The 23,980-nt window shown below is 41.5% G+C and overlaps 2 protein-coding genes across 6 annotated transcripts in view; one reads left to right on the plus strand and one right to left on the minus strand.

Annotated features, from left to right (window-relative positions):
• LOC129710289 (breast cancer type 1 susceptibility protein homolog) overlaps window positions 1–19,982 on the minus strand; it is a 72,002-nt gene extending 52,020 nt beyond the window's left edge. Inside the window, exons 1-6 of one of the 2 annotated variants that reach the window (XM_055657181.1) lie at window positions 19,788–19,982; window positions 16,482–16,572; window positions 10,092–10,145; window positions 7,068–7,145; window positions 4,987–5,075; window positions 3,554–3,693 (exon numbers count right to left, since the gene is read on the minus strand). In XM_055657181.1, coding sequence (XP_055513156.1) covers window positions 3,554–3,693; window positions 4,987–5,075; window positions 7,068–7,145; window positions 10,092–10,145; window positions 16,482–16,561 — 441 coding nt within the window. In that variant the 5' untranslated portion in view covers window positions 16,562–16,572; window positions 19,788–19,982. Of the gene's footprint in view, window positions 1–3,553; window positions 3,694–4,986; window positions 5,076–7,067; window positions 7,146–10,091; window positions 10,146–16,481; window positions 16,573–19,469; window positions 19,648–19,787 lie in introns of those variants that run through there. The other variant, XM_055657180.1, reaches the window with a different exon arrangement.
• A 37-nt stretch (window positions 19,983–20,019) lies between these two features.
• nbr1a (NBR1 autophagy cargo receptor a) overlaps window positions 20,020–23,980 on the plus strand; it is a 48,551-nt gene continuing 44,590 nt past the window's right edge. For 3 of the 4 annotated variants that reach the window (XM_055657182.1, XM_055657183.1, XM_055657185.1), the window contains exon 1: window positions 20,020–20,240. In XM_055657182.1, the coding sequence (XP_055513157.1) occupies window positions 20,136–20,240 (105 nt within the window). In that variant the 5' untranslated portion in view covers window positions 20,020–20,135. The remainder of the gene's footprint in view (window positions 20,241–23,980) is intronic. The other variant, XM_055657186.1, reaches the window with a different exon arrangement.

The raw sequence follows: 23,980 nt of genomic DNA on the forward strand, positions 1-23,980 counted from the left end.
GAGGATGCGTAATTTGCGTGCCAAGGACACGTAAGTGGGACAGGGCCTTGAGTTACAACAATTTTGTCCACCATAACCAAAATCCAGACTAACATGTGGAGACAAATTTGTCGTTACATGGAGGATAGTCTCTATTTTTCCTTTGTAGAGTGGGAATGTTTCACAGAACATTAAGCAACTCAAAGCTGTTCTTTTCAAGTTACTAAATAACATCAGTCGCAACCAAATAACATCAGTCGCAACCAGGTTCTAGGCTGTCATAATTTTGTCTAGCCACAACCTCAAATCTCTAATTTTACCATCAACTATGAAAGACTACACAAGGCCCACTCAAAAATAAAAGACTGACAAAATGGCCATGTAAACTTTTAGTTACTGTATGCATCTGATAGAAGCATTAAAGTTAAATCATGGCAGTTCTTCCCTAGGCCTAACTATCTTTGGCTATTTCATCTATGGCTTGTTCTCCAATGTATCATAAGAATGAATGTTTACTGCTGATTACATAATTCATAATAAGGTCATATGAGCAGAATTAGGCCATCACGTCTACCTCTCCCTCCAAACCCCATTCTCCTGCCTTCTCCCCATAACGCCAACACCCATACTAATCAGAAATCTATCTATCTCTGCCTTAAAAATATCCATTGTGTTGGCCTCCATGGCCTTCTGTGGCAATGAATTCCAGATTCACCACCCTGACTAAAGAAATTCCTCCTCATCTCCTTCCAAAAGGAATGTCCTCTAATTTTGTTTTCCTTTCATATGTCCCGAAACAGAACAATGAAATTCTTACTTACAACAGCATTATAGGTATGTAAACATATTACTCTGTAAAAACCCATAATAAACACCAAAAAATTTAAACAATGCCCTCCATAATGTTCGGGACAAAGATCCACCATGTATTTATTTGCCTTTGTACTCCACAATTTGAGATTTGTAATAGAAAAAAAATCACATGTGGTTAAAGTGCACATTGTCAGATTTTAATAAAGGCCATTTTTATACATTTTGGTTTCACCATGTAGAAATTACAGCAGTGTTTATACATAGTCCCCCATAAGGCCACCATAATGTTTGGGGCACAGCATTATCATGTAAATGAAAGTAGTCATGTTTAGTATTTTGTTGCATATCCTTTGCATGCAATAACTGCTTGAAGTCTGCGATTCATGGACATCACTAGTAGCTTGGTGTCCTTTCTGGTGATGAGCTGTCAGGCCTGTATTGCAGCTATCTTTATCTTATGCTTGTTTTGGGGGGTAGTCCCCTTCAGATTTCTCTTCAGCATATAAAAGGCATGCTCAATTGGGTCCAGATCAGGTGATTGATGTGGCCACCCTAAGAATTGACCATTTTTTAGCTTTGAAAAACCTTTGTTGCTTTAGCAGTATGTTCACGAGATTGATACCTGGGATGGTGGGACTGTCATATGAGGAAAGATTGAAAAGACTAGGCTTGTATTCACTGGAGTTTAGAAGGATGAGGGGGAATCTTATAGAAACATATAAAATTATAAAAGGACTGTACAAGCTAGATGCAGGAAAAATGTTCCCAATGTTAGGCGAGTCCAGAACCAGGGGCCACAGTCTTAGAATAAAAGGGAGGACATTTAAGACTGAGGTGAGAAACAACTTTTTCACCCAGAGAGTTGTGAATTTGTGGAATTCCATCACAGAGGGCAGTGGAGGCCAAATCACTGGATGGATTTAAGAGAGTTAGATATGGAGCTCTCAGGGCTAGTGGAATCAAGGGATATGGGGAGAAGGCAGGCACAGGTTATTGATTGGGGACGATCAGCCATGATCACAATGAATGGCGGTGCTGGCTCGAATGGCCTCCTCCTGCACCTATTTTCTATATTCTTATGTTTGCGATCATTGTCTTGCTGTAGAATTACCTTGCTGTAGAAAGACCTTTTTCCAGAACTGTGGTTGCTCTTTTAAGTACTTCTTGGCAAACTGTGGTTTGCATCTTGCAGTGTAGCCTCTGTATTTCTGTTCATGAAGTCTTCTGCGGACAGTGGTCATTGACAAATCAACACCTGACTCCTGAAGAGTGTTTCTGATCTGTTGGACAGGTGTTTGGTGATTTTTCTTTATTATAGAGATAATTATTCTGTCATCAGCTGTGGAGGTCTTCCTTGGCCTGCCAGTCCCTTTGCGATTAGTAAGCTCACCAGTGCTCTTTCTTCTTAATGATGTTCCAAACAGTTGATTTTGGTAAGCCTAAAGTTTGGCTGATGTCTCTAAGTTTTATTCTTGTTTCTCAGTCTCATAATGGCTTCTTTGACTTTCATTGGCACAACTTTGGTCCCCGTATTGATAAACAGCAATAAAAGTTTCCAAAGGTGATAGAAAGACTGGATGAAAGACTAAGTGCTGAGAGCTCTCTTATACCTGCATTAAGGAGGCAATTAAACACACCCAAGCCATTACAAACACCTGTGAAGCCATGTGTCCCAAACATTATGGTGCCCTGAAATGGTGGGACTATATATAAACACAGCAGTAATTTCTACACTGTGAAACCAAAATGTATAAAAATTGCTTTTTAATAAAAATCTGACAATGTGCACTTTAACCACATGTGAATTTTTTTTTCTATTGCAAATCTCAAATTGTGGAGTACAGAGGCAAATAAATAAATGACGGGTCTTTGTCCCAAACATTATGCAGGACACTGCATCTATATGCATATTGTAGAACTACATTGATCAACTACACAAATACAGTGGCAACATCTTGGGTGTTCAGCAGAGTGACTTGCCTCCTAATAATGCAACCTGTTAGATGAACATCCCATCCATTCACTCCATTATTGGCACACAATAGTTAAAGGAGCATCACCTGCACCAACCCACCAAGTCTTCTTCAAAAGTACATCCCAAAACTGCAAACACTACCACCTGGAGGGTGGAGGATAGGGCACACAATGGAATCCTACTCACACAAACCATACACTATCAGCATGTGGAAATACAGTATATTGCCATTACTTCACCACTGAGCTTAAACAATGGAGTATCTCTAACACCATACCCTGGGAAATAGTTTCACCACATTCACTGCAGGAAGGAATCGGCATTTAGAAGAGGCCACTAAATGCCAGCCTTTTCAGTGACATCTACAATTCACAGCTAAAAGAACCATCCCCATTAAGACAAAATATTGCTGTATTTGCAATGTACAAGGATCTCACACGGAAATTGATGATTGTTGTTTTGCATTGATAGAGCTTACGGATGAGACAGCTTCAACGGGGTATTTTAAATATGTGATATCTCAATTTATGCTGATTATAACATGGTGGAGGTTCCCTTTCTTCTTCTTCTCCGATCTGCACTTTTCTTCCATTAGGTCCATAATATTTTAATGGCTAAGGAGACAGGACCATTGTTATTTATATTCAGGAGAGCAATGTGCAGCTGAAAAATATTGCCTGAAGGGGCGGTTTTAAAATAAATCCAATTCACAGCACTTGCGAAGAGACACTGCTCCAACAATTTCCAGGCCAATAACACTAGTTATAAAACAGATTACTGCAGTACCAAAGTGCGACTTTTAGAGACTCCAGCAGCTAATATTGTCTGTGGGGTGTTGTTGCTCTGGGCACTGCTGTCATCTTTCCATAACTGTTTGTAAGAGTTGATCTCAGCCGGTCTTGTTTTCTGAGAGTCATCAATGGAGACTAGTGGAAATGATGCATCAGAAGAAAAAAGACCAATTACTATATGTATAAAACCACATTTAATCAGCACATTTAAAACAGTTCACTTTTGAAAGCTTTCTCCACAAGCACAAAAGGCTGGTAACATGTTCTCCCAGAATTAAAAAGGGCATAGATTTGAGACCCTTCCTAGAGTCTGCCCACAAAATGGATACTGTTGTGTGCGGCATTAGTGAAGATGTTATCCTTCAGGTGAAATGTTAAATTGATCCTTTGGGTGGATACATGAATCCCAGGGCAGTATTTCTAGGGAGAAACGAGGAGGTTCAGGGATATCTCAGCCAATATTAATTAAAAACACATTTTCTAGTCCTGCTTGAATAGCCATTTGCATGGACAAAAATTGGTGCTGGGTTTACTAGATTAGTACATATAAAAATAATTTAATATTGCCATGAAGTGCCGGGTAACCCAAGGCAATGAAAGACATCATAAAAATGTATTGTGTTTCTCATCCACTCATTTTTAGAAATGCTCAAAGGAACATTTTAATCCATATTCAGCCAACACTGCAAAATGTATACAGGAATGTTTGCTGTGTTTCAGATAACAATCAACTGGTGCCTGAAATTATTATAGTCTCGGAATTTCAGGTTTGCGTTTGAAGAGAGGCACCCAAATGAAACAAAGCCGATCAATGAAATAGGCCTCAATGTCACGAATAGAATTTTTTGCAACTCCCCAGCTGAATTTCGCATGTTATACAGCCAATGCAATAAAGAAAAACTATTATCCTAATTTTCGCCAAATGTAATAAATGACAGGGTCAATAATGAATGACCAGGAAAAAAGTCCACATGGAATAAAAACAATAGAATTCTTTACAGCAGTACAATTGCTTTACTGGTACAAAGTCAAGTGCACTAAATTCAAGTGACAGACTGCCCATAATTTCAATTCAAAGCTCCAAATTATTTCCGCTTGTCAAATATTCAATAAGGATGGAATTGGATTGTGCTGTTAACACCTGAATGGTTAGCACTTGGCATTTAACACCATTCATGCAATCTTTGAGGATATTAACCTGTGAATTGGAACACAAAATTAATTTGCATTAACACCGAACACCGTTTTCACTCGTTGCATTTTTGCTGCGAGAAAAAACATTTAAATTTTTGAGTGGTGTTTTGTTTTTGCACATTGTCCTGCCTGGAGATATAATTCACAAATATTTAAATACTGAATACACACTATCACCAACATTAATTATACAGTACAGCTTTTGCATGTTGAGAAATAAAATTAGATACTTACATTCATAACCCGTGTCCAATTCAAACGCACGAATTGTTTTCACAATTCCCTCTGCAAGTTGTTTAAATCGAGTGCTTTCCTGGAGACTCCTGAAATTAATTGTAACATTTAACAAATACTTTTAGGTCCATCATGAGCTATCTCTAGCATAATGTATAGGTAGGAAAGAACTGCAGATGCTGGTTTAAATCGAAGGTAGACAGAAAATGCTTGAGTAACTCGGCGGGTCAGGCAGCATCTCTGGAGTTTCGGGTCGAGGCCCTTCTTCAGTCTGACAAGGGTCTCGACCCGAAACGTCACCCATTCCTTCTCTCCAGAGATGCTGCCTGACCCGCTGAGTTACTCCAGCATTTTGTGTCTACCTTCAGGACAATGAATGTGGCTGTAGCCTAGATATTTTAAGTATAAATGATAATTACATAACTTTTATATTAACCACAGAGAAAACTTACAAGGGAAATAAAAAGCAAACATTTAAAAACACAGCAGCAGCCATCAATTTTTACTCAATGCATTGCATTCAACGGTCACAACATGGCCATCTCCAAATCAGAGACCAAATGCAGACTGGGCACCCACTCCACTGTGGCCACCTGGATCTTCCAATTAATAGCCACTTTAAATCCCCTTCCCATTCTGACGCCAACCTGTCAGTCGTCAGCCTCCTCCACTGACAGGGCAAGGCCAAACAAACTAGAGGGACAGCAACTCACATTCAGTCTGTGCAGTCTACAGTATAATGTTAACATGGACTTCTCCATTATCATTCTCTATCCCCTTCTCTCTCTCTTCCCATCCACTGTGGTCATCTCGCACAGCCTTCTTCCCACCCTATTACTGAACACCTTGTTTCTTAACTGCCTCCTTTCTCCAGCACACTCATCCCACTGGGTCCCGTTCCTCTCTCTCCCCGCCCCCCCACAAAAGCTCTCCACTTTTGCTGCAAATTCCAACACCTGCAATATTTTGTGCCTCCTTCATTAAGACCCATTAATCAACCAAATGCACAAATATTTACTTCAGCCTCTTCTCAAGTGAATGCTAAAGCGAGAGCCATAAATAGTGGTGGCTTCTCAGTAAAATCATTGGCACTGTACACATAAACCCAACAGAAACATTGCAATGTGTAGGAATCTAAATATGTCCAAAGAAGAGTTTTGACCCAAAATGTCACCCATTGCTTCTCTCCAGAGATGCTGCCTGTTACTTCAGTAGTTTGTGTCTACCTTAGAAACAATGCTAGAATACACAATGACTTCACACGAGTCAAATTGTCTCAGTCAATGAGCTTTCATTAATCATAGTCATGATGAAATTAAAGTATTTCTTGAATGAGCAACATAGTTTTTTGAATTAATTTCTCTAGATGTTACATTCAAGATTTGAAGTGGAGGATACAGAAAGAGTCATTCTAATTATGAATAACTGTAGTCAAAGGATACCTAGGAATAAAATTAAAACAAAGCACCCTATTATATTCCATGCACAGACCTAATGAAGATTGGAAAAATTAATTAGGAAACATTGCAGATGCTAGAAATTTAATATAAAATTAGAAAGTGCTGGAAAATCAGGTTTTCATTTGGGGAAAGACATTCACGTTTCAGGATCAAGACCCTTCTTCATCAGAACAAAAGCTAGAATCAGTTTAAGAGGGGGTGGGGGGAAGCACTATTTTGGTACAAAAAGAATATCTCCAATCGGTTAAAATAATAGCCATTCAGGGGAAGTGAGGGTCGATTAACTGGGCAAAGTGTTGGTGACGGCGTGCAGTCTAGATAACGTTGTATAGTGCATCCTAATGGGGCATGACCAGCAGACCAGACTTTATAAAAAGTGAATGGAAACAAGGATGACATGCAAAAATGGCTAGTCCTGATACGACGAGAAAGAGCGAGCTATACAAAATTTGAGAAATACATATCAAGTCCTGTTGGCTGCAAAGTGCCATGCTGAAAAATGTTCCTCCACTTTGCACTGGACTTTATTATAACTGCACAGGAAACCACTAACCTAGGGCTTTGGCTTTTTAACTTACAAAAAAAAGTTTTGATATACTCTTCACCTTAGCACTGACCTACCTCTTGGTAAGTTTGTTCTTGCACAATGGGCACAGTATACTGCCTTTTGTCTTGCCAAACAGCTTCAATATACAAAACCTTATTTAAAGAAATGTAAAAAGTCAACCAGGGAAAAGAAAACATCAGCACACATGAAGGGTCTTAATAAATAAACAAGGCCATTACTCATTAGGAACTCTTCAAAGATAAACCTCCAAAACAAAGTAGACACAAACCCTGGCACATGTTTAAAAGTTACATTAAACCTATGCAACGTTTAAAATTCTGGTCGTTCGGCCTTATATACCACATGGTTATATCTGATATATAGTGATAAAATGTAACTACAAATCTGCCTTATCTACATCAATTATTTGGAAAAATAGTGGGGTTTATCTAAAGGCACCAGCAGCATTTGATGTAAGAGACTGAATTAGAGAGGAAATTAGAGACACCTGCCAAAGAGACACAACTATAATTACGATTGTCTTTAATCTATACTTAGATTTGTCAAACAAAATCAGTAATAGCCCCACAAACATTTTCAGAAGAGCGAAATATGCGAAGCTATAAGGCTACACATAATTGTGTCAACTTCTACTGTGGCTGATTGGCCAGAGGTACCATTAAGTGGTCATCGTCCAAAATTCTTTAGCTTCAAGAACTGTTTCAACAAATTGGAACAAGGCAAAACTAACCATACTACTAAAAGGGGGGAAAAGCAGCAGGGAATTGCAGACGATTGAGTCTAACATCAGTGGAGGGGGAAATGCTAGACACCATTATAAATGATGCAATTGGACAAAGTTAGCACGGGTTTAGAAGCAGAAAATAAAGTTCAACAAATCGACTGGAATTTTCTAGGATGTAACAGTAGATTAGGCAAGTGAGAACCAGCGGATGTGGCACGGTGTAAGTTTCAAATGCTTTTGATGGAATCCCACTCAAGGGGTTGCTGTGTATAATTAAAGCATATAGGACATATATTGCCACAGACTGAGAATTGCTTGACACGGGCAAACAAGATAGAGGGTACAAATGAAGCTTTTACCAGGAGGCAGGTGGGGAAACGGAGAGAAGGAATAACCATATTTTGAAGCAGGAATCAACATGTAGAAAACAGTACGTGTAACATGTAGCACAGAGTAGCCTGGGCACATACTTGCACAGGTACAGTGGATACAATGTATACCTGCAGTAGTTGTGGAGATAATGTGGTTGTACAGTACGTTGACTGTCTTTTTGAAGAGGATGTGAGTACCGCAGCAACAGCAAACAACATTCAAAGTTAGACAACACCTAGAATAAAGCAGCTAGTTTGAGTGGCACCAACCCACTATGCGAAACATTCATTCTCTCCACAACTACTGCAGGCACACATTGTATGTACTGTACCAGTAGATCAGGCTACTCTGACAGCACCTCCCAAATCCACAACCTCCATCACAGTGAAGGGCAAGGCCTTCAGTCACACGTGAACACAACACCCTCATATTTCTCTCAAAATCGTACACCAACCTATCGTGGAAACACATCTCTGCTCTTTCATTGTTGCCAAATGTAAATCTTGAAACTTTCCCACATATTATAATGGGAACCAAGTACTTTGGTTCTGTCTTCACTAAGAAAGACACAATCTTCCAGAAATACTAGGGGACCAAGGATCTAGTGGGAGGGAGGGACTGAAGGAAATGCACATTAGTCAGGAAATGGTGTTTGGTAAACAGTTGGGACTGTAGGTAGATAACTCCCCCGGGCCCGATGGTCTGCATCCTAGAGTACTCAAGGAGGTGGTCCTAGAAATCGTGGATGCATTGGTGATCATTTTCCAATGTTCTAGAGGCTCTGGATCAGTTCCTGTGGACAGGAGGGTGTACGCTGGCGCGCTTTAGCTGCCGCTGCTCTCTCTTCATATTGTGTTTTTGATTTTTGTCTTTGGACTGAATTTTGTCTTTAATTTGTGTACTGGTGATGTCTTTACTATTTATTTTATTCCGCTTACATGTTTTTTCTCTATTTGCTAAATTTTGTAAGGTGTCCTTGAGACTCTTGAAAGGCACCCATTAATAAAATGTATTATTATTATTATTATCTCCAAGTTTGCGGATGACACAAAGCTGGGTGGCAGTGTGAGCTGCGAGGAGGATGCTATGAGGCTACAGGGTGACTTGGGATAGGTTGGGTGGGTGTGCATATGCAGTATCATGTGGATAAATGCGAGGTTATCCACTTTGGTGGCAAGAACAATGAGGCAGATTATTGTTGGTATGTTGTCAGATTAGGGAAAGGGGAGGTGCAACAAGACCTGGGTGTCCTCATACATCAGTCACTGAAAGTAAGCATGCAGGTACAGCAGGCAGTGAAGAAAGCAAATGGCATGTTGGCCTTCATAGCGAGAGGGTTTGAGTATAGGAGCAAGGAGGTCCTACTGCAGTAGTACAGGGGCCCTGGTAAGATCACACCACCAGTATTGTGTGCAGTTTTGGTCCCCTAATTTGAGGAAGGACACTCTTGCCATTGAAGGAGTGCATCGTAGGTTCACCGGGTTAATTCTCAAGATGGCGGAACTGACATATGATGAAAGAATGGATTGAGTGTGCTTATATTCACTGGAATTTAGTAGGATGAGAGGTTATCTTATAGAAACATAAAATTCTTAAGAGATTGGACTGACTAGATGCAGGAAAAATGTTGGGGTAGTTCAGAACCAGGGGTCACAGTTTAAGCAAAGGGGTAGGCCATTTAGGGCTGAGCTAATGAAAAACCTTTTCACCCAGAAAGTTGTGAATCTGTGGAATTCTCTGCCACAGAAGGGAGTGGAGACCAATTCACTGGATGTTTTCAAGAGAGTTAGATTTAGCTCTTAGGGCTAATGGAATCAAGGGATATGGGGAGAAAGCAGGAACGGGGTACTGATTTTGGATGATCAGCCATGATCATATTGAATGTTGGTGCTGGCTCAAAGGGTTGACTGGCCTCCTCCTGCACCTATTTTCTATGTTTCCATGACACTAGTTCAGAAACAGAAAAAACAATTTTACTTACCTACAGAACTGATGATCACATTTGGTTGACACAGGTTCTTTCATCAATTCCAAGCTAAAGCAAAAACGAAATATTAATTTCACAAATATCAAACAAAAAACACATTGAAACAAAGCAGCATAAGCAACTTTGAATGATAGCAAGAACTTTAATTTCTTGTTATTAAAGCAAATATTAGGTCAATGATACACTGGAATGCAGAAGGGCAAGGTAGAAGTGCGTACAATATGTTCTCATCGATTGAAACATATTTCTTGTATTAACTGAAATAGGTCTTCCTAGCTTGCTCTGCACTCCAAGTTACTTATGCATGATCTTCCTTAATACCATTTTCCAACTCAGTGCCTGAATCTCAATTTCTCCACCACCCAGAAATTTGTGTGATGCTTGCAGGATGTGGATGCTTGCAGGATGCTAAAACCGAGGCAAGTGTGTCCAGGTTCAGCTCCTGAAGGACCGTGTTGGGGCACTGGATAAGCAGCTGGATGACCTCAGGGAAAACAAGAGTTTCCTGGACAGGACCTACAGTGAGGTTGTCATGCCGAGGATACAGGAAGAACGAAGGTGTGTGACTGAGAGAAATGGTGGTAACCGTGGAGTGCAGGAGACCCAGGTGGCTGTGCCTAATGAAAACAGGTACGCCCTCTTGGGAACTATCGGGAGAGATGACGCTTCCAGTCCGAGCGTCGGTGGCTCCAATCCTAGAGATGGGACTCGACCGGCAAGACCGACGTCGGGCAGAGTCTTAGTGGTGGGTGACTCCATTGTCCGAGGAGCAGACAGGAGATTCTGTGGCGGCAGACGAGATGCGAAGATGGTCTGTTGCCTCCTTGGTGCCAGGGTTCAAGATGTCACGAGCCGAATTCAGAACATCCTCGAGAGGGAAAGTGAACAGCCGGCAGTAGTTGTGCACGTGGACACAAACGACATTGGGAAGAAGAGGAAGGAGTTTCTACAACGCGAGTTCAGAGAGTTAGGAAGAAGACTGAAAAGCAGGACTTCTAGGGTGGTTATCTCTGGATTGCTTCCAGTACCTCGTGCTAGTGAGGACAGGAACAGAGATATAGGGGATCTGAATGTGTGGTTGAGGGGTTAGTGCAGGGAGCAAGGATTTAGATTTATAGACCTCTGAGATCTCTTCTGGGGTAGGGGTGACCTGTACAAAAGGGACGGGTTACACCTTAACTGGAGGGGGAGCGACGTTCTAACTGGCAGGTTTGCTAGGGCTGCACGCGTGGGTTTAAACTAAATAGTGGGGGGGGAGGGATTGACACATTGGGACTATAAAGATGGAGTTGAAGGGGAAGTGAGTACAGGAAAAGTTACAAAACACAATCGGATTAATGGGAAGCAAAGTTCGAAAAGGGATAAGAGAGTAAGGTCAGGGCCAATTGCGAGCAGTGTGAGAGGAGACATGAATACCGAGGTCAAAGTGCTGTATATGAATGCGCGAAGTATAAGAAATAAAGTGGACGAGCTTGAGGCTCAGTTAGAAATTGGCAAGTATGATGTCGTGGGAATTACAGAGACATGGTTGCAAGAGGGCCAGGGCTGGGAACTGAATATTCAAGGGTATACCTCCTATCGAAAAGACAGACAGGTGGGCAAAGGGGGTGGGGTAGATCTGTGATGAGGAATGAAATTCAGTCCCTTGCAAGGGGTGACATTGAAACAGCAGATGTGGAGTCAGTATGGATAGAACTAAGGAATTGTAAGGGTAAAAATACCCTAATGGGACTTATCTACAGGCCCCCAAACAGTAGCCTGGATATATGGTGCAAGTTGAATCAGGAGTTAAACTTGGCATGTAGTAAAGGTTGTTATGGGGATTTCAACATGCAGGTAAACTGGGAAAATCAGGTTGGTACTGGACCCCAAGAAAGGGAGATTGTAGAGTGCCTCTGTGATAAGATTCTTAAAGCAGCTTATATTGGAGCCTACCAGGGAGAAGGCAATTCTGGATTTAGTGTTATGTAATGAACCGGATTTGATAAAGGTTAAGGAGCCATTAGGAGGTAGTGACCATAATATGGTCAAGTTTAATCTACAATTGGAGAGGGAGAAGGGTAAATCAGAGGTGTTAGTGTTAAAGTTGAATAAAGGGGACTATGGAGCCATGAGGGAGGAGCTGGCCAAAGTTGACTGGAAAGATATCCTAGCAGGGATGACAGTGGAACAACAATGGCAGGTATTTCTGGGAACAATACAGAAGGTGCAGGATCAGTTCATTCCAAAGAGGAAGAACGATTCGAAGGGGACCTTGGGGCGACCGTAGCTGACAAGGGACGTCAGTGACAGTATAAAAATAAAAGGGAAGAATTACAACATAGCAAAGATGTGCGGGAAGCAAGAGGATTGGGTAATGTTTAAAGAGCAACAGAAGATAACTAAAAAGGCAATACGGGCAGAAAAGATGAGATACGAAGGTAAGCTAGCCAAGAATATAGATAGTGAAAAGTTTCTTTAGGTATGTGAAGAGGAAAAAAGTTAGTTAAGAACAAAGTTGGACTCTTGAAGATTGAAAAAGATGAATTTGGTATGGGGAACAAGGAAATGGCAGATGAGTTGAACAGGTACTTTGGATCTGTCTTCACTAAGGAGGACAAACTGATATACTAGTGGCCAGAGGATCTGGGGTGACGGAGGAACTGAGGGAAATCCACATTAGGCAGAAAATGGTGTTGGGTAGACTGATGGGACCGAAGGCTGATAAATCCCAAAGGCCTGATGGTCTGCATCCCAAGGTACTTAAGGAAGTGGCTCTAGAAATTGTGGATGCATTGGTGATCATTTTCCAATGTTCTATAGATTCAGGATCAGTTCCTGTGGATCGGAGGGTAGCTAATGTTATCCCACTTTTTAAGAAAGGCTGGAGAGAGAAAACAGGGAATTATAGACCAGTTAGTGGGCAAAATTAGGGCACATGGTATTGGGGGTAGAGTGCTGACATGAATAGAAAATTGGTTTATGGGTCGCTTTCAGAATGGCAGGCAGTGACTAGTGGGGTACCGTAAGCCTCGGTGCTGGAACCGCAGCTATTTACAATAAACATCAATGATTTAGATGAAGGGATTCAAAGAAACGTAAGCAAATTTGTAGATGACACAAAGCTGGGTGGCAGTGTGAACTGTGAGGAGGATGCTATGAGAATGCAGGGTGACTTGGACAGGTTGGGTGAGTGGGCATATGCATGGCAGATGCAGTTTAATGTGGATGAATGTGAGGTCATACATTTTGGTAGCAAAAATAGGAAGGCAGATTACTATGTAAATGGTGTCAAGTTGGGAAAAGAGGAAGTACAACAGGATCTGGGGGTCCTTGTTCCTCAGTCAATTAAAGTAAGCATGCAGGTACAGCAGGCGTGAAGAAAGCGAATGACATGTTGGTCTTTATAACAAGAGGAGTTGAGTATAGGAGCAAAGAGGTCCTTCTGCAGTTGCATAGGGCCCTAATGAGACCACACCTGGAATATTGTGTGCGGGTTTGGTTCACTAATTTGAGGAAGGGCATTCTTGCTATTGAGGGAGTGCAGCCTAGGTTTACAAGGTTAATTCCCGGGATGGCGGGACTGTCGTATGCTGAGAGAATGGAGCGGCTGGGCTTGTATGCTCTGGCGTTCAGAAGGATGAGAGGGTATCTTATTGAAACATATACGATTATTAAGGGTTTGGACACACTAGAGGCAGGAAACATGTTCCCAATGTTGGGGGAGTCCAGAACCAGGGGCCACAATTTACGAATAAGGGGTAAGCTATTTAGAACGGAGACGAGGAAACACTTTTTCTCACAGAGAGTTGTGAGGCAGTGGAGGCAGGTTTTCTGGGTGCTTTCAAGAGAGAGCTAGATAGGGCTCTTAAAGATAGCGGAGTCAGGGGATATGGGGAGAAGGCAGGAACGGTGTACTGATTGGGGATGATCAGCCATGATTACATTGAATGGCGGTGCTGGCTCGAAGGGCTGAATGGCCTACTCCTGCACCTATTGTCAATCTCGCTTTTGAATTAAAACAATGGTCATATCTCCACGGCCCTCCATGTCGAGTGTTTCAACATCCAGAGTGAAACAAAAAGTCACCTTTTCTCAGTTCTTAATGACCTACTGTATTTTGAGACTGTAATTCCAAGTTCCCAACAATTCACCTGGGAGAAATATTCTTATGTCCAGCCAGTCAAGTTCTCTGGGAATGTTTAACACTTCAATTAGGTCACCTCTCACTCTACTGAAGAATACTTTTCACTTCTTGAATCTTTTCTCATATAACAGACCAGTATCCGAAGAATTAGTTAGTGAATCTTTGTTATACTCCCCTTGAAATAATTACTTTCCTTCAAGTAAGGAGAGCAAAGTTTTCACAATGAACTCCCGGAGTGGTCTCAACAAGGCCGTGTGAAAATTCACTTTGTTACTCAAACCCTGCAATAATAAAGGCTGGATCTCACTGGCACATATTTACCATGTCTGCTTGTGGATGACCTATCTAGTTTGTCCGCAGAACTCTGGACTCAAATGTGCCCCGAATAGCAGGGGGGGAATCGAAGGTACACCCAAAAAAAAAACATCCCAAGACCACTCTAACAGAAGTCCACCCTACCAGTCTTCAAAACTGGGATTTGCCTCAATATTAACTATTTTATTTTAAATACTCTGAAATAATCAACTGTTTGGAAATAATAGTTAACCAAAACAATGTTTTTTAATGCATAGTTTCTCACTTGATTTTGTAATTCCAAAGGAGAATTACAGACCAGTTAGTCTAACATCGGTAGTGGGGAAGCTGCTAGAATCAGTTATTAAAGATGGGATAGCAGCACATTTGGAAAATGGTGAAATCATTGGACAAAGTCAGCATGGATTTATGAAAGGTAAATCATGTCTGACGAATCTTATAGAATTTTTCGAGTAGAGTGGATAAGGGAGAACCAGTGGATGTGTTATATCTGGACTTTCAGAAGGCTTTCGACAAGGTCCCACATAAGAGATTAGTATACAAACTTAAAGCACACGGTATTGGGGGTTCAGTATTGATGTGGATAGAAAACTGGCTGGCAGACAGGAAGCAGAGTAGTAGTAAACCGGTCCTTTTCACAATGGCAGGCAGTGACTAGTGGGGTACCGCAAGGCTCAGTGCTAGGACCCTAGCTATTTACAATATATATTAATGATTTGGACGAGGGAATTGAATGCAACATCTCCACGTTTGCGGATGACACGAAGCTGGGGGGCAGTGTTAGCTGTGAGGAGGATGCTAGGAGGCTGCAAGGTGACTTGGATAGGCTGGGTGAGTGGGCAAATGCATGGCAGATGCAGTATAATGTGGATAAATGTGAGGTTATCCACTTTGGTGGCAAAAACAGGAAAGTAGACTATTATCTGAATGGTGGCCGATTAGGAAAAGGGGAGGTGCAACGAGACCTGGGTGTCATGGTACACCAGTCATTAAAAGTAGGCATGCAGGTGCAACAGGCAGTGAAGAAAGCAAATGGTATGTTAGCATTCATAGCAAAAGGATTTGAGTATAGGAGCAGGGAGGTTCAACTGCAGTTGTACAGGGGTGAGACCACACCTGGAGTATTGCGTACTGTTTTGGTCTCCTAATCTGAGGAAAGACATTCTTGCCATAGAGGGAGTACAGAGAAGGTTCACCAGACTGATTCCTGGGATGTCAGGACTTTCATATGAAGAAAGACAGGATAGATTCGGCTTGTACTCGCTAGAATTTAGAAGATTGAGGGGGGATCTTATAGAAACTTACAAAATTCTTAAGGGGTTGGACAGGCTAGATACAGGAAGATTGTTCCCGATGTTGGGGAAGTCCAGAACAAGGGGTCACAGTTTAAGGATAAGGGGGAAACCTTTTAGGACCGAGATGAGGAAAACATTTTTCACACAGAGAGTGGTGAATCTCTGGAATTCTCTGCCACAGAAGGTAGTTAAGGCCAGTTCATCGGCTATATTTAAGAGGGAGTTAGATGTGGCCCTTGTGGCTAAAGAGATCAGAGGGTATGGAGAAAGGCAGGTACAGGATACCGAGTTGGATGATCAGCCATGATCATATTGAATGGCGGAGCAGGCTCGAAGGGCCTACTCCTGCACCTATTTTCTATGTTTCTATGTTTCTTTAAACTCAGGAGTGCCACAGATCTTGGTACATCCTCAATAGAAAAGTTGTCATGTCTTGGCAAAATCCATTCAAAAAGGATTTTTTTTAAATAATATTGGGAGAAAGCAGTCTATAGGATTAATCTAATAGTGTACCAATTTTTAGTCCAAAAATATACATTTGTATACTAACCAACCAGAAATATCTTTTTCATAAATGGATTCAAAATAGTGAAAAAGTCACACCTTTCAATTTCTGCCAATGCAGAAGTGTACAAAATTGATACTTACCAGATAGGACATTCCAAATTATTCAACATTAACGACAAAACCTTGTGCACGTGTTCAATTTCTGACTTGCACAAAGCCATTTTGTTTATCTCTGGAAATAGATAAGTGTGTTAAAGAAATTTATAATTTCTGTTTTTAATCCAAAATTTAATAAGATGACAATTTATTATATTTCCCTTAGGATTCAATCAACATCTAAATTCTATGTGCCTGACAAATCACTTTCTACCATTTTACAATTGGAACTGCTGAACTACGGCGAATGAATAATTATATAATTTAAAGTATAATAAAGAAAATTATGTGGATGCACTGGAATGGAAATTTTATTTTTAACTAACAGGCATGAAGTTGCCAAAAGACTCCCAGCACATTTAAGTGAGTGTGTTGATGAATCAATGAAGGAAAAAGTCATTTTAGATCTTGTTTTGTGTAATGAAACAATGTTGCTGTAAAGGAAAACAGTGCTGATAATATATCGTTTTCAAAACTTAATATGTTGTTGTTCAATCTGAAACTAAGGTCTTAAACATAAATAAACATTGAAGTTATGAGGCAAGAGCTGGCTGTGGTAAATTGGGAAAATATATTGCAAAATGTGGCTGGACAGAAAAGGTAAGCATTAAAAAAAAAAAAAAAAGCATAATTTGAAAAAAGCCTAGCTTTATAGGTAGACCAAAAACAAAAGTGGTCAGTCAGTCTGTGGCTGACAGGAGAAATTAAGGACAATGTTAAATCTAAGGAGATTTAAAGTTGCCAGGTACAGCACTATTGGGACAGAGAGCAGTTTTAAACTCAAGGAATATCCAAAAATTAATTTCAAGAAAGCAAGGTAGAAAATGAGAGTAAACTCATCTAAGAGGTCATATAGCTATGCAAATGGGAAAAAGCCCAGTGAGCACAAATCCCCTGCAGATAAAAGGTGGGAGAATTCATAACATGAAATAAGGACATTTGAGGAATTAAACAAGCGTGTTCTGTCTTCATGGAAGATAAACAAAATCTAGGGAGACTGAGAAACTGAAAAAAATTACCACATAAAAAAAACTATTAATTGGTGAGTTTTCTGAAGACCAGACAATCTACAACCTCGATTTCTGAGAAAGAATCTGTGAATGCTGCCAGAACAGCTAAACTTTTTCAGCATTGGCATTTATTTTTGTTGGTTGCAGGGAACGTGGGTCCTCTGCTTATCATCTTCCACAATTCTATAGATTCTGGAATTGTCCCAGCAGATTGACAACCTCATTATTTATAACAGGAGGGAAAGAGAAAACAGAAGAGAAAGAGGAACCTGTAAGTTGCTGCACTCTGCAAAGGATAAAACAATAGGATATTACACATTGATAAAGAATAGGATAGCATGAGCTCCAGATGAAAATCACGATAATGAAATCTTTGAGAACATGACTAGCAGAATAGGTGAAGGGGACCAGTAGATGCAGTGTATTTGGATTGCCAGAAGCTCTGGAATAGGGCTCATGCAAGAGATTGCATAACAAGATTACATCAAAGAGAAACAAAGTGCAAGACTAAAATGGGTCTTTTCGCAGGTTCACAGGCTGTGATTGTGGAGCACTGCAGGGAACAGCTCTTGGGACCAGCCATTTACAATATGTACTTCAAAAAATATTTGTACAAAAAGTTTTAACATAAATTACCAATTAACAGTGTTCAATCATTACAAGGAAACAGAGAACATGAATGGATTTTGACTTTCACAGGTTCGTCAAAATTAGTATCAATAAACAATTTTTTGACATGCTTAATGGGACGGTCTATTAAGTAAACAACATTGGCCACAGGATGCTTGATGCAAGTTTCAGCTCGCACATTTCAGCTTCCGAAATGAGCGTAGGAAATAACTGCATATGCTGGTTTAAATTGAAGGTAGACACAAAAAGTAACTAAGCGGGACATAGCATTTCTGGAGAGAAGGAATGGGTGACGTTTCGGGTCGGGACCCTTCTTCAGTCTTGACCCAGTCTTGATGTTACTCCAGCTTTTTGTGTCTACCTTCCTAAATGAGTGGTTTGCTTTCAAAGTAACAAGCATCTCACATATACACTTGTGGGGACCTGGAACATGCTGCCAGGGGTGGTGGTGGAGGAAGATAGATACAATAGCAATGGTGTTTAAGGGGTCCAAATGACAATAAATGTATCTTGGATGGATGGGCGCTACAGGGGAATAGGAGATCAGCTGATTGGTCCTCTCGCCTGTCAATCACCACGAAAGTAACGCCCCTTCTGGAGGGGGAGGGGGGGCAGGAGTATAAAACGTTGGGGGACCAGCCCTGCCGTGTGAAGTGGGACCACAATGGACCCCAATGGGTCCCATTTAGTCGAGTTTAAAATATAGTTGAACAGCTGCATGGATGGAATGGTTAGAGAGCCATGGGACAATCACACCTTCTTCAGCATTTCCCTTCCTCATCATCGCGCAAGAACTTAAAATTGACAAATTACCATAAATTACGTGGGAAAATTGCATGTAAAATGAACCCAATCGAAAAGCACACTATTTGACAGGTTGGTAGTTTCATACACTGACTGTAACCCCCACCCCCCACCCCCTCTCTCTCCCTCCCTAACATTCGTGGACCCATATGAAATCAATCAATCAAGAGCATCTGAACTAAGCTACCAGAGGAACCAACACAATGAAACGATAGGTACGTTATGAAAAGTTCAGTAGAATAGGGGTCAAATGGGACTAACCGAGTATGCCAAATTGGTGGCATAGCAAGATGGGCCTGTTTCTGTGCTGTACAGCTCTTTGACTCTTGGTGCATTAACATCAGCACACAGGTTTCAAAGCACAGTACTTTCAGCATGTTTTATTCTGTGTTCAGTCAGATGTGACTGGCCTCGCCAACGTGCAACGCAATAGCCCTCCCACTGACTGACATGGTACAGATTAGACAGATAACGTTAACCTGCCCACCGCCCGCACTGATGGCGAAGCCAGAGATCCCATACACATTACCTGTCCCGACCGGCAGTTAGACCCGGCGGAGTCGCAATCCCAACACGCCACAACAACGACTCGACTCAACAGCGATCACTCGTCGCCATATTTTGTTTTTCCCGCATTTCAGTCGCATCACGTGACACACGCGTCGTCACGTGACGCAACACCAGTCGTCACAACACGTGACGCGCTTACGTACGCGTGATGCGAGGCCGATTGTACGTCATGACGCTAGACAGAGAGGGGGGGGGTTCGGCTTTGAAGTTAAATTTCTCTACTTTCGGCTGCGAATTTTCCCCATCCCGCCGCGCTTCCCATTTCTCCTCGACCTACCGCAGTGGTTTATTAGCCGCTGGCGGGCGATAACCGAGTGTAATATTTGATAAAGATGTGGCGGAAGGGGCCGCTTCCTGTCAGCTGACGCGGCGGCGACCAATGGGAGGCGGTGTTTACCGCGGTGGGTGCTGGGAGGGGTGGGCGGTGTGAGGTAAACAGAGGCGAGGGCGGCCGAGGAGGAGCGGCGGCGGCGGCGGCGGCGGCGGCGACGGCGACGGCGACGGCGACGGCGACGGCGACAGGGACAGGACCGGCACTCGCACCCACCCACCCACCCACCGCACAGCCCCGCTCTGAGGGCAGGCGGAGCGCCGCGCACACCTCACCTCACCGCCAACGCGGGGCATGGAGACACAGATCCAGCTGTGCGTCAGCTGCGGCGCCCACACACAGACTTTCCTGGTGTGCGGCTCGGCGGCGACGACGACGTGGGCCGACCTGGAGGCGATGGTGAGTGCGGGAGGAGCCCGGCCCGAGCCGCAGGCCCGGCTGCCCACCGGGGCCTGGGGGTGTCGGGGAGACCGCCCCGCCACTGGGGAGTCATCCTTGTCAGTCCAAACTCCGTCTGACGGAGGGTCTCGGCCCGAAATGTCACCCATCCCTTCTCTCCAGAAATGCTGCCTGTCCCGCTGAGTGACTCCAACATTTTCTGTGTAAACCAGCCTGTGTACCTTCGTACATATGCGATCTGGTCTCCCTTGCGTTTGTTGTTGTGGCTGCGATCGAATTGTTATTTTATTTTAATTAAACTATGATATCCTGTTGCGACTTTCCTCCTTTTGCCCAACATTTTGATCTGAGTATGCCAAGCATTTCCATGCTGGAATTGCTTTACAAGATTACATATAGATTATGGCTTGGTGAGTTTAGAAGAATAAAACATCGTGCTGAATTCGCTATACTTTCTCTTTCCATGACCCTTCAGCCCTCTCCCCTCTCCCTTCAAATGCCCCTCCAGTTTTCATTGAATATTGCTTTCTTCACCATTATACCTAATTACATACTGCAAAGAGCAGTTTTTCCTCGCGACCTCTAATTCTTTTCTCATTACATGCCCTCCCGTTCTTGAGTCTCAAGTCTCTACAGGGCCCGTACCTGTCTTATACTTTTGATGTATATGTCGTCTACACCCTCTTTCCATTCCTCTTTAACTGTGTTACTATGACGGGACACAGACCAGTTATGGCTGAAATAATGTTTTTAAAACCGTTTGTCATGACTTGCTAGGTCATATATTCTAAATCTGTTAAAAAAAAAACCCTCACGATCCCATGTGTTTTTCAACCACTGTCTCGACGACCTATTGCGTTCACATAATTTATGCATATATACATGCAGACTCCCCCCTCCCCTCCATGTCATCTTTTGAGAATTCTGTTCAATATTTTGTATAGCTTCTCATATTTCCTACTGACACAAACGCTTAGCATTTTTCTGTTAAATAATGTTGCCACATGTCTACCAATTCCATCGGCTTTGTCACCTCTTGTCACCTCTTCACGATTTACTGTGGTTCCAAGTTTTGTGCTGGCTGTCAATTTAGAAACTTTGCTTTGTCTAATATTCACTTGTGCTGCAAATGCCAATTTTGGCCAATAGGCTTTAATTTAGATAAACCAAAGATGTGGATATTTACCATGTCCACCACATTGCCCTCTATTTTGGCACAAAAAAATGAGTTACAGGCAAACCAATGCTAGCTTGCAATATTGCTGGTGACTGTTAATTGTGTCTGTAATCATCATTTATATAAACTTCTCTGCTATTGGGGTGATTGGCCTGGAAATCTTGGGTTAATCCTTGCATTACTTTTTGAATAAGATTGTAATATTAACAATTCTGCTGTCTTTAGAGACCACAATTTATCACACGGTTTCTTAAAAAATTGCAAATTCTTAGCTTAATGTCAGCTAAATTATGTTTTACCGTTTCACAAATCTAGGTGCAATTTGGTCCTTTCAGGCATTAGTATTAACATTTCTTTTAGAACTAAAACTATTGTTCATGAATGCATTGCCCCATATGTTCTTAATTAAAGGAACCATTTTATTTAAATGAGGTGTATATCAATTTATTATTTCCTCGATAATAAGCTGCCATCCTGTTTAGTGCTTTTCACTGATTGGGTGTCCTGCTTGATTTTCCTCAAATGTATGCTAATGTTTCCTATGCATGCCCATTTTACAATAGAAGCATTGTGATGTGGCATTGCTGTGGGTGTAGCCAAGAATGGTGTACAGTGCAAGGCCCAGAATCAGTTGATACTGTGGTGTATTCTGACTAATACTGGTATAATAGATCCCCTGGTATGAATTTTATGTGGCTGTGCTAGTTAAAGAATATTTGGTAGGCAAGCTTTCTGGCTTTCCATATGGCACTGATTTGCTTTTTGGCAAATCCGGCAGCTATTGAGTGAACAAGTGAGAGAACAATAGAACGATGGCTGAAGAGGTTGATAACTTTTCGCACAAGGTGGAATAAATTTGAATCTGGCATTTTAAAAATAGGTTGTATGCTAGAAACTTTTATCTTTCTGTTAGGGCCACCCCTGAGGGGCTGTTGGTAAATATTTTGCGTTCAAATATGGTTCCCATCAGAGAAGTGTAATTTAAGAGCATCTTAATGTAAAGACCATCTTTCCGTTATTTTTAAATGTTAGGATGCTGGGGAAAAGTCTTAGCCTTGTTTGGACATGGCTTTTCAAAGTTTAGCATGTCTTTTCTTGGGTAGATTAGAATTTTGTAGCCTAGCGTCAATTTTACTTGAACCTGTAGGTTTCTGTCATTCAGTTGTATATATTGTGCTGAATCGTTTCTTTTACTTCAAGTGCTATCATGAAGCATCAGTGGGTTTTTTCACACAGAGAGTGGTGAATCTCTGGAACTCTCTGCCACAGAGGGTAGCTGAGGCCAGTTCATTGGCTATATTTAAGAGGGAGTTAGATGTGGCCCTTGTGGCTAAGGGGATCAGGGGGTATGGAGAGAAGGCAGGTACGGGATACTGAGTTGGATGATCAGCCATGATCATATTGAATGGCGGTGCAGGCTCGAAGGGCCGAATGGCCTACTCCTGCACCTAATTTCTATGTTTCTATGTTGATAATTTGTAATTTCTTCCTTTGCGGTATTGTTCCTTGGGCTACGGTCACGGGTTTGTTCTAAATGAATTGAATGATGAAGCATCTTTGATTTTACTGAAGTTGCATAAAAATAAGGAAGATGTTAGAGACTGAAGAAATGCAACAATTGAAGCAGAGAGTAATCCCCAAAATTTAAGAGTTTGTTCTAACTATTCTCTTCTAGTAAATAGTTGAATTCCTAAAAATAGTTTGGGTGTTCTGTAGAAAAGTTTCAAAGTACAAACTTGCAATGTACTTAAGAGGTTTTTTTTTTTTTTTTAAACCAGTTATAAAATGTTACGAAACCAAAAATGTCACTGTACCAATAAACACTTGACGATAAAGAATCGATCCATCAATGTTAAGATGTGATTGTAACATCTACTGTCTTTCGCACATTTTAATATCATTCATGATCTTGTAGTGATACGCAAGGTGTTTTTGAATTGTTTAAGAAGGAACAGCAAATGCTGGAAAATCGAAGGTACACAAAAATGCTGGAGAAACTCAGCGGGTGCAGCAGCATCTAGGAGTGAAGGAAATAGGCAACGTTTCGGCCCGAAACATGTACCTTCAGGTGTTTTTGAATGTTGTGCTGAGCCAGAAAGCTTGTTGATAGCAAAGTTTGCAAACAGCAGTGTAAAATGCTGGGTAATCTATTTTTAGCGATTAAGTGATTATTTTGAACACAGTGATAGTTTTATAAGAATATCATATCATGTATGATGTATAAAAGTCTGAGAAGATCTATCAGCATTTTTGCATTTATTAATTTTGAGTCCTAAAGCAAATATTGAGGAACCTCTTTCTGAGGCGAGAGTACTTTCAGTGAGTCACACTGATACTTACATTTAAAACTCAAACTTGCTGATTAAGCAGCACAACAGAACCACTCCATCTATAAAGCTAGCTTGATAATTCTGTTGCGAGGTAGACCGTCTTTCTTTCCCTTTCTCCCCCGAGCCTAATCCTGGATTTTCCATTCTTCACTTTAATTTCATGTATCTTGTTGTGTTTTATGACTGTTGGCAGACTCATTTCCTTCTTGGGATATGTAAAGTTCTATTGTATT

The sequence above is a fragment of the Leucoraja erinacea genome, chromosome 27 (assembly GCF_028641065.1).
Source record: "Leucoraja erinacea ecotype New England chromosome 27, Leri_hhj_1, whole genome shotgun sequence".
NCBI lineage: Eukaryota > Metazoa > Chordata > Chondrichthyes > Rajiformes > Rajidae > Leucoraja > Leucoraja erinaceus.